General features: G+C 39.6%; 1 protein-coding gene across 1 annotated transcript; it reads right to left on the minus strand.

Moving 5' to 3' along the window:
* Positions 1-204: 204 nt before the first annotated feature.
* cahz (carbonic anhydrase) lies at positions 205-5707 on the minus strand. Its single transcript, XM_024435647.2, has 7 exons — positions 5525-5707; positions 4982-5179; positions 4292-4410; positions 4096-4188; positions 3914-3976; positions 3631-3786; positions 205-1232 (listed from the first exon to the last, which is right to left on the minus strand). Exons 1-7 carry the CDS (start codon positions 5556-5558, stop codon positions 1113-1115), a joined length of 783 nt encoding a protein of 260 aa, XP_024291415.1. The 5' UTR covers positions 5559-5707; the 3' UTR covers positions 205-1112.
* Between the last annotated feature and the right edge of the window lie 5859 nt (positions 5708-11566).

An 11566-nucleotide genomic window follows, 5' to 3' on the forward strand; every position in this document is an offset into this window, starting at 1 on the left:
CAAAGGTAAATAGTCCCATGTTAAGGGCACATGACTGCAAAAGATACCTTCTATCTGTACTTAAAATAGGGATGTCTGACCATCAACAGTGGGGTCTCTGTCTCCCTATCTGGATAAGGCTGATCCCACACAGCTTACATTTCTGTAGTGTGGTCATTCAATATATCAAAAATATTGCAAATAAACACAGGATGCACATGTAGGTACAGTTATGCCATTTATTTCACTGATCAAATTCCCATCCATCAAATCTGACATGAACGAATCACACAAACTTTCCATTCCCATTTTAACAATAATTATACGCAAGGCTTAAAAATCATTCCAGGTATTTCCAAAAACATTTAAAACATACTTCAAGATTGAATTTTTCAATATAACATTTATTTAAAAAAAACTAAAACACACATTACTCTAGTCCCTCAGTCAGTGATTTCATTTCAATGGATGGACTTGGATGATATGACATCTCACACAACATCTTCTTTCACTCTCATGATTTTAAGACACAATGTTAATGCACTGGGGTAGGTAGTAAGTTATGAGTCGTTAAAAAAATAATCACTTGAATTGGATCTCTTCTTTTCAGTATTGACCTGTAATCTAAAGTAAAAACACTGATGACGATTTAGAGACACAATCCAAAAATGGAAGGCATGTAATTCAAGATTCCATCTCTCCTTGTGCTTATTGAGAGTAGAAGCCCAGTAGTATTATACTATAAAAGGCCTCTATCTCTGACTGGCTGACTGACTGAGTCAGTCGTCTGTTATTGCAGTGACAGGCAGCTAAATGACGTTAATCTGGGGTGATCCTGAGGTTTATCGTCAGGGATTACAGCAGGGGCAGGCAGGCCAGGCGTATAAAGTGCTGTCCATCCATATCGGCGCAATAATCTCATCTACACTGGCTCTTGTTATTAAACTGAATTGGTTTAGGTTTAGGTTTCCTTTCTGTTTTCTGATTACTGATTGTATTGTCTATAGGATTAACAATCTGCAGATTCTGATAGCAATGCATATAAAATGGCACACAATATACCCATTTTTAATCTAGGGGAAAGGTTGGGGATCGGCAATGGTGGGATGGGGGATGGCGTGATGCATAGCTGTTTACTTGAAGGACCGGCGGACCTTGCGTCCCTTGAGAGGCTGAGGGGGCCGGTAGTTGTCCTGCATGCAGCAAGGTGCCTCTCCTTCACCACTGAACATTAAACTGCGGAATTTACCCATCTGTCAGGAGAGAGAGAGAGAGAGAGAGAGAGAGAGTGTGAGAGAGAAAGAGTGAGAGAGAGAGAGAGAAAGTGAGAGATAAAGAGAGAGAGACCAAAAAGAGAATGGTTAGAATCATAGTGTCTCGGTGCAACTGTGGTCTGTGGCTCATGTTAAAGGAGTGTCTGTGACCTACTGTGTTCCAGTATTTACATCCCATATTTAGATCACTCAATGAGCAGGATATGAACTGTTATGCCTGAAACAATACCAATTTAGTACCAATGTTAATATAGAGGTCTAACTGATCATAATGTAGAGTGAAGTTTTAAATGTATTTTGAATTAATATAGAGAGTACAGGACACAATCAGAAAGAGGAGAATCTAATGGTGTGTGCAACAACACCGGCGTGTAGCGGGTGCATACCTCTCTGGTCAGTAATTCACCTGAGCCTCGTTGTAAACCATGTGGGTCTCGCATTGTCCTGCACAGCCACATGCAATGGCATAAGAACAACCCTCCACAATACCCACAATTGGGAGCTATGGCTGTCCATCAACATCGATGGTCAGCCATAAGCAAGCAGAGAGTGTAAATGAATGTTGCTATAAGCATGAAAAATGTCTCTAATTTACTATTAATATGCATGACCGGCTCCATCATTTCAGTGATCTTTAGACATTCAAGACTCCTTACAGTCTCATTTCCAAAGTTCAAAATAGGTTTAGAGCAACAGTATCAATTGACACACTGTTCAACTTAGTTCTCATTTACCGTGAGAACTGAAACACTTCTGAAAGTGCAATCATTTCCTTCATTCTATAATCTCACAATCTGCAAAGAGAACTACAAAGGCTTTCTGAGGTTGCTAACACTCACAGATTTAGACATGGGTCCTACTACATGTAGGTGAAAGGCTTATCCAACACAACATTGCATCAGTTCTCAGTCAGAACAGTACTCTCTCCACCCACTTTGTTGCTGCCTTGCACTACTGCTTAACTTATCTTAACAATGCATATGGTTGGAGGTAGCCCTCCCTAAATGTACACTTTCTTTTCGTCATGACATATAGGGGACAGTGCCTTCGACTGCAGCTTTCACTAAACAAGCATCCTTGGGGTCCCATTTAAACGCTGGCTGGTGAAATTGGACTCGGGGATTTGATATCCCCAAAGGCTCAGCATGGAAAATCAATAATAAGGGGATGTGTCAGCTGTGTACAGTAGCTTACAATAGCTATGTACTGTAGTTTGTGTACGTTTGGTTGTTATTTTATGGTAGGACAAATAATGTTCTGTGTGAATTATTTACAGACAGTCACAGAAACTTCTGAGACAACATAGAGAAATAAAAACATATTTCGTCCATGACCTATACTTAAGTAACAAGACAATTTCCCAGGACATAGACATATCTGGTATTGACAGATATCTTACATTCTTGTTCATCTAACTGCACTGTCCAATTTACAGTAGCTATTACAGTGAAAGAATGCAATGCTATTGCTTGAGGAGAGTGCACAGTTATGAACTGGAAAAGTTATTAATAAACTAATTAGGCACATTTGGGCAGTCTCGATACAAGGTTTTGAACAGAAATGCAATGGTTAATTGGATCAGTCTCAAACGTTGCACATACACTGCAAAATCTAAATTGTGCCTGGGCTGGAATAATACATTATAGCCTTTCTCTTGCATTTCAAAGATGATGGCAAAAAAAACATGTTTTTTTCTTTGTATTATCTTTTACCAGATCTAACGTGTTATATTCTCCTACATTAATTTCACATTACCACGGACTGCAAAATGTTTCCTTTCAAATGGTATCAAGATTATGCATATCCTTGCTTCAGGTCCTGAGCTACAGGCAGTTAGATTTGGGTATGTAATTTCAGGTGAAAATTTTAAAAAAAGGGGCGGATCCAAAAGAGGTTAATGTGGGTGTAGGCTGCTTTCGTTGGAAGAGACAAGCTTCCCAAATATGATACTAGCAGGAGTTACTAAATAAGCGTTATGGGCCACTCAGATAATGTAATCTAAAGTGACAGGCAACAGTCTTGACCCTCCCTGTTTTGAGTGAATGGCTGAAACTTCTACTAAAAAATGTGGTTGGTACTTGCTTGGTAAACACAAACTTTGTAGCAATGCTCACCAAGACAAGATGGAAAGCAGAAACCTACTGTACCCACAAACAAGTCCTTTCTACTGTATTCTACTGCCAAGAAAGCATTTTATTTTTAGTACCCGCACATACAGTACTTCTAGCTTCATAAAACATTTTATTATTTTCTAAAAGATGTCCTATGACGTCTGACCTCAAACTGACTACTTTCAATTAACTGGGCCTGATGAAACTGATTAGTGAAAGGAGAACACATTTCCTTGTTATGAAGATACTGTATAAAATGATTGTACCTGGGTAGGGCTGACACTGATCGGTTCCTTCAGGACGATCCAGGTGACACTCTCCAGCAGAGGGGGAGTGGTCAGGGAGCCATCATATGTCCAGTAGTCCAGTGAGCAAGGCAACAGAGTTTTGGCATCAAAGTTGGAAAATGTAGTTTGCTTTCCCTAAAGAATGCACAAATTGTGATTGAATACACAATGAATAAACAAAGTCTTACTTCAACACTCCCAACCAATTCTAGTCATTCGAGGCAAGATTTCTAAATACCATTTAAGATCCATTTGATTTCACCTTTGATTTGATGGCCCCCAGAGCATCGAGAACCTTCTGCAGTCTGGGGTTTGCAGCACCAATCTATAAGAAACAAGAATTCACACAGCCATCCAAGGGAATCAGGCTACTTTCAGAATGCACATAAAGGGAAACAAATAAACAGTGTGTGAACAAACATATAAATCATATTAGATCTGCACCTTCAGAAACACTCCAACCACAGCGAGTCCATCGGGTTCACTAGCGGCCTCACCAAAGCTAGGGTACTTGGTGTTCCAGTGCACCAGATGGAGCTTGAAAAAACAAAGTCAGGTTTAACTCAGGTAGCCAATGAAAAGTCTGATCTGAATCCATACGGCTTGTCCCGTTGTATAATCTAGGTCTAGGACTGCCTACCTCACAGGGGAACTTGATTCCATTGACGGTGTGCTCAGAGCCCCTGTCGTCACTGGCGCCCCAGTGGAAGTGGAACTGCTTCAGCCTGTATATGCCGGTGATGGGGCCTCCGGTCAGTGCTGTGGATAGGAACACGCACACACAAACTTTTAATGTTGCTTTTCAAAATGAACTACATTTATGAGCATCTGCGTGTGTCCAAATGCAGTCAAATGACATGATTACTGCCATCACGTAATGATAGGGTAGGGTAGGAAACATTCATTTTTAACAATGTAGTCTGCAGATTGATGTGCTTGCTCCCAGCACCACAACAAAAGACAACGACCTGACAACGAGCGTACTTCAGCCCAACGATACTAAAACCTTCAGAATGAACACCTACCAGCCTGCTCTAACGTCACCTATCATAAATGTTATCTACTGTACAGCAGCCTATGTGCACAATGGACAAAGACAGTGCATCAAGGAAATGAATTCACCACTGTGTTTGATATTTGTTTTAAGCAAAGCCACTGAAGTTAACATGTAACCAGTTTGCCGCAACACTCGTTCTCTTGTTGCCGCTTCCCCTTTCTATTTCACTCCTCCCTTTACTAAATGCTCAGCTCAGAACCTATGTGAGAAATGGAGATGATAATGTATTGACATATTAGCTGTATATCATTATATATGAATTCAAAGGCTTACTTGAACTGTCAACATCATCCACAAAGCCAACTTGGAAGGAATGGCCATTGTTCAGAATGTCTGTGGAGTTGGATGGGTCATAGTTCAGTTTGAGGGGCTTCAAGGTAGAATCGTAGGAGGTTTGACCAGGAATGATATCAATAGGAGACTGCCTGGGTCCATTAGCAACAGGAAAGCCATCACACCACTTCTCAGGTCCTATGATGGAAAAAAACACGGGACAGAGTCAAACAGAACAAAAACACAAATGTATCATATTCACTCTATTCTAAATAGTCCGGTGATATCTGTGTTCTCACAGATACATGCATAAATGTATGATAATAACCTAATAATGTAGGGCTAATTATGTATTCATTAACAGTAACATATCAGAAAATATGAACACTTATTTACAGAAGTTATTTTGTTCCGATAAGAAATGTACTGAGTTATTCATGCAACAAAATCATGCAACTGTTGAAATGTACAGTTTCAACTAGTAGTTCCAAAAGTGGAGTCAGCATCAGATGACAATGTAGAATAGATTCTAGAGAGCCTCACCATCAGATGGTCCATATCCCCAGCTGTGAGACATGTTTATTGACTTGTGTTCCTATGCGAATATAATCCCTTTCAATTGTAAAACCAAGATACAAGGATCCAGTTTGTGCTAACCTTGAAATAACAATTGTCAGGGTTTATATAGACTTCCCCTCCTGACAGTAGGCCTACATCAAGTGGGTGGGTTTGGCCTCTTGGTTTTAGCGCAGTCCAGTCATCACAGCAGGAGGTGTTCAAGCACCCATCAATAGACGATCCGAGTCACACCTCCATGTTCATATGGTCCCATTCACTGTGGAGCGCATCGCTCTATCGGTCGACCTTCTATCCGGTGGTGAGAATGAAGCAGACCCTGCTGAGAGCTCACACACAAAACGTGTGCATTCCAGACAATATAGTCTTGCCAGAAGATTTGGCGTTCGTAGACTAACATTACACACATGTTAGGTACGGTTTCTTCACCATGGTCTCCTTTAACGTTTTATAGTGACATCCCGAAATATATGTTTTTTTCTTCTGAGAGCAAGGCATGCCAGATTCACTGACCTTGGGTTCTTCCAACGTAGCCTGCGTCTGTAGTAGAAGTCGGCTACTGTATAGCATGTGTGATGTGCAAATGGGAACTGTGTTTCGCTCTAGGAACAGAATGGACAAGAATGGACAAGAAGGAAAGCAAGGATGCAAATCAAAACGTGATGCATTGTAGGCTATATTTTTCCTTGAACTGCCCATGTCACTTTGCAGCCTGCGTCAGCGTAAAAACCTAATATTTGAAACGCAATCGCCCCTTCCTCTCCAGTGCATAATTTTAAAGGGGCCACGACAATAGACTGCACTGTGCTGTTAGTCACCAGCAGGGTAGTACAGCTGACTAGATTTGCCCAGATTGCATGAATAAATAGGAAAAGCGTTTTATTATGCACCGACCAGTTTATTGGTCACTTTAGGCTAATAAGAGATGTGGTTTGGAATGAGTGGATTTAAATCAAACATGTGCTGATGAATTATGGATTACATTTTGTTGCTGATGTGATGCATAGTTTTTGGTAATGCAAAATATTCCTTAGAATTCTATTTTTCAAGGTTTGGATATTTAATTAATTAATGGATGTGGATAATGGCATAAAGCAAACTGCTACAAGTCCAAGAAAATGCTATGTGCATTTGCTTCCATCTACTGGTACAATGATGAAAGCTAACACAGACATTTGCTTCCATCTACTGGTACAATGAAGAAAGCTAACACAGACATTTGCTTCCATCTACTGGTACAATGATGAAAGCTAACACAGACATTTGCTTCCATCTACTGGTACAATGAAGAAAGCTAACACAGATATTTGCTTCCATCTACTGGTACAATGAAGGAAGCTAACACAGACATTTGCTTCCATCTACTGGTACAATGAAGAAAGCTAACACAGACATTTGCTTCCATCTACTGGTACAATGAAGAAAGCTAACACAGACATTTGCTTCCATCTACTGGTACAATGAAGAAAGCTAACACAGACATTTGCCTCCATCTACTGGTACAATGAAGGAAGCTACCACAGACATTTGCTTCCATCTACTGGTACAATGAAGAAAGCTAACACAGACATTTGCCTCCATCTACTGGTACAATGAAGGAAGCTAACACAGACATGTGCTTTCCAATACCATTTTCTTACAAATGACTACACCATGTGGCAGTTGGTGGGTATTGATTCTTGATTCAGATAATTCCTCCCAAACTTTAACAAGATGGTGCGGGTAAATTAAATAGTCATGAATGGGCTATATGGGATAATGTTTGGGATTTTACCAGTTGTGCAGTAAGCATATAGATTGGAGATGTACCTCTCCGTGTCATTTCTATACCAGAAAAACTCAATCAGAAAGTAAATAAAACATTGCATATAATTTTAATAATAACCAATTTACTTAAATTAGCATTTTCATCATATTTTGACACAATCATACATCTGCCCAGCTAGATTGATGTGTTTTATGTAAGCCCTGATTGGATCCCCATATTTGACAGTTGCTTCTCAACATTTTATGTAAGCCCTGATTGGATCCCCATATTTGACAGTTGCTTCTCAACATTTTATGTAAGCCCTGATTGGATCCCCATATTTGACAGTTGCTTCTCAACATTTTATGTAAGCCCTGATTGGATCCCCATATTTGACAGTTGCTTCTCAACATTTATATCGTTTTTCATCACTGGCACACATACTCAATGCCCACACATCCCTTTGTGCATTTTGATTTGCAAAGGCTCGATGAGATTATCCATGATTCACACAGTACAGAACATCTTGGAAGGAGGAAGTAGAATGTATATTTTAAGAACATACTATTTTAATTATGCTTCAGTATTCTTTAACTGTTTTTTGGCCACACTTTTTCACTGCAAAGGGCACATAATACAGACACTTCTGTTGGAGTGCGGCACAGAGGAGTAGAAGGTTCAGCAATTGTAGATATTTTTAACTGTACAGTCAGTATCATGTACATCGTTAAGTCATATTAGTGCAAATCATACTGCGACTCATCTTCTTCAGACAAATAAACAAAAGGCCTGCATCAGGCCTAAACTTCCGTCCTAAGAAAGGCAGCAGTAGTCAAACCCTGAGTGAATACATTAACATACAAGAGAGACTCTCCTCTGTAATTAGTTGTACTTGTATTGATATGACCTCCACACACTTCAGCCCTCCAGTTGAGTAAGTGGCCTGAAGCTACTCAGAACTATTAGACAAAGTCTCAGTGAAAAGAAGATAACTCATTATGGCCACAGAAAGAATGGCTTAATTTCGAATTATATACTCCACATTGATTTAGGGAAGTATTCACAACTATTAGCAAGGGGTCAAATGACAATGCTTTATTGGCTTTATAGTGGGAGAGAGGATGGGGTAGCATCAATCAGATAACTAAAATAAAATAAATATGATTTTCAGATGACTGGGACAAAGATCTTACTATGCAGGTGCCCATAGACTGTAAAGATAACATAGTAAACAAAACCTAGTTAAGGTTGAATAGAATGAAAATAAAATGGCATAAAATGGCATTGCAGAGTGAGTGCACCTATAACTGCAAATACAATATTCAGTAGTGAGTATAGCCTACTTCTCTTTCCATTTTTCATGCAGCCATTTGATGATACGATTTTACTTACACTGAATGAGCATGATTACATTTTAAGGATATCAAATACATATTTATCTTCATTTCATCCATTCAGCTACTGCATGCTTCTTTTTTGATCTTACCAAAAAACACCTAATCTGAGGAAAAAAATCGTTCAGGAAGAATATCAGCTCTGACCGGGGTGTGAATTAGCCTCTTTTCATGCCAGATGTGTGTTTTTGTCCACAGTTTCAGATGTAAGAGTAAGCCTGCGTATGGAAAATGGAGCAGGAGGCACGGTGGGGTGACATGGTGAGCTTTAGGGATCCCCATACCAATATAAAGGTATTATCATTAGATAGTATGTGAATGTGTCATAAGCCATAGCAACATGTTTAGAATTAAAGGAAACTAGCTTTAATAAAAACAGAATATTTTGCTCTCTGACCCATGGCAAAAGGTGTAGCGCTGCAAGAAGTGGGCGGTTTTCCCAAAAATATATTTGATTCCTACTCTGATTTCTCTGACTTGCAAGAAATGGCATCAGCAGTCTAACAAAAGATGAATAGTTTGACCTTCACAGACAGCTAAGTGGAACGCTTTCCCTCTCATGTTTTAAGTTTCTTTACAACGATCCCAAAAAATACAGTTCCAGTCAAAAGCTTGGACCCACCTACTCATTCAAGGGTTTTTCTTTATTTTGACTATTTTCTACATTGTAGAATAATAGTGAAGACATGAAAACTATGAAATAACACATAATCATGCAGTAACCTTGATGACAGCTTTGCACACTCTTGGCATTCTCTCAACTAGCTTCATCAGAAATGCTTTTCCAACAGTCTTGAAGGAGTTCCCACATATACTAAGCACTTGTTGGCTGCTTTTCCTTCACTCTGCAGTCCAACTCATCCCAAACCATCTCAATTGGGTTGAGGTCGGGTGATTGTGGAGGCCAGGTAATCTGATGCAGCCCTCCATCACTCTCCTTCTTGGTCAAATAGAGCTTACACATCCTGGAGGTGTGTTGCGTCATTGTTCTGTTGAAAAACACGTGATAGTCCCACTAAGCGCAAAACCAGATGGGATGGTGTATCGCTGGAGAATGCTGTGGTAGCCATGCTGGTTAAGTGTGCCTTGAATTCGAAATAAATCACAGACAGTGTCACCAGCAAAGCACCCCCACGCCATCACACCTCTTCCTCCATGCTTCAATGGTGGGAACCACACATGCAGAGACAATCCGTTCACCTACTCTGCGTCTCACAAAGACAAGGCGGTTGGAACCAAAAATCTCAAATTTGGACTCACCACACCAAAGGACAGATTTCCACTGGTCTAATGTCCATTGCTTGTGTTTCTTGGCACAAGCAAGTATCTTATTATTATTGGTGTCCTTTAGTAGTGGTTTCGTCACAGCAATTCGACCATGAAGGCCTGATTCATGCAGTCTCCTCTGAACAGTTGACGCTACGATGTGTCTGTTACTTGAACTCTGTGAAGCATTTATTTGGGCTGTAATTTCTGAGGCTGGTAACTCTAATGAACTTATCCTCTGCAGCAGAGGTAACTCTGGGTCTTCCTTTCCTGTGGTGGTCCTCATGAGAGCCAGTTTCATCATAGCGCTTGATGGTTTTTGTGACTGCACTTGAAGAAACTTTCAACTTGACATTTTCCCATTGACTGACCTTCAAGTAATGATGGACTGTCATTTCTCTTTGCTTATTTTAGCTGTCATTGCCATAATATATATATATATATATATATATATATATATATATATATATATATATATATATATATATATATATATATAACTTTTATTTAACTAGGCAAGTCAGTTAAGAACAAATTCTTATTTTCAATGATGGCCTAGGAACAGTGGGTAACTGGCTGTTCAGGGGCAGAACGACAGATTTGTACCTTGTCAGCTCAGGGGTTTGAATTTGCAACCTTCCAGTTACTAGTCCAACGCTCTAACCACTAGGCTACCCTAATATGGACTTTATCTTCTGTATACCACCTCTACCTTGTAACAACACAACTGATTGGCTCAAATGCATTAAGAAGGAAATAAACTCCACAAATGAACTTTTAACAAGGCATACCTGTCAAATGAAATGCATTCCAGGTGACTACCTCATGAAACTGGTTGAGAGAGTGCCAAGAGTGTGCAAAGCTGTCATCAAGGCAAAGGGTGGCTACTTTGAAGAATCTCAAATATAAAATATATTTTGATTTGTTTAACACTTTTTTGGTTACTACATGATTCCATATGTGTTATTTCATCGTTTTGATGTCTTCACTATTATTCTACAATGTAGAAAATAGTCAAAATAAAGAAAAACCCTTGAATGAGTAGGTGTGTCCAAACTTTTGACTGGTATTGTGGATCCATGTCATTTTTTTAAATATCAGGACATTTTTAGATCCAAAGTACATTATAGCATAATCCGTCAGTTCATACAAAATGAACGCCCATCTCTCGAAAAAGCAAGATTTTATTTCACTGTCTTCAGTCCCAAACTTAAAAACTTTATTACATCATCTTCACAAACTAGTTTGCTGTCGTTCCTCACAGTTTTGGCTGATCAGCAGAATTTTTTGGCAAACTAAATTGCTTCTGTCATGGGTTTTCTTCATGTCCCCCTCTGTTTGTTGTGACAGCAGCGTAGCTAATGAGCCACAGTTGTGGACAAGACCACTCTGATTTCAAAGCAGATGCCAGTTCTCATTTGATCTTCACTGAATAACCTGCATTCTCCTCTCCTCCACTCCTCCACTCCACTCCTCCACAATCCCTACAATACCTCACAGGATGGGATGGGAGAGTCTCTTATTGTCTAGCAGTGCTATGATAGGCCAACCAACAGTAGGTTGAGCTGTGTGAACATAGTAAAGTTATAGTATGTGATGTTT

This window comes from Oncorhynchus tshawytscha, linkage group LG10 (assembly GCF_018296145.1).
Source record: "Oncorhynchus tshawytscha isolate Ot180627B linkage group LG10, Otsh_v2.0, whole genome shotgun sequence".
Classification (NCBI taxonomy): domain Eukaryota; kingdom Metazoa; phylum Chordata; class Actinopteri; order Salmoniformes; family Salmonidae; genus Oncorhynchus; species Oncorhynchus tshawytscha.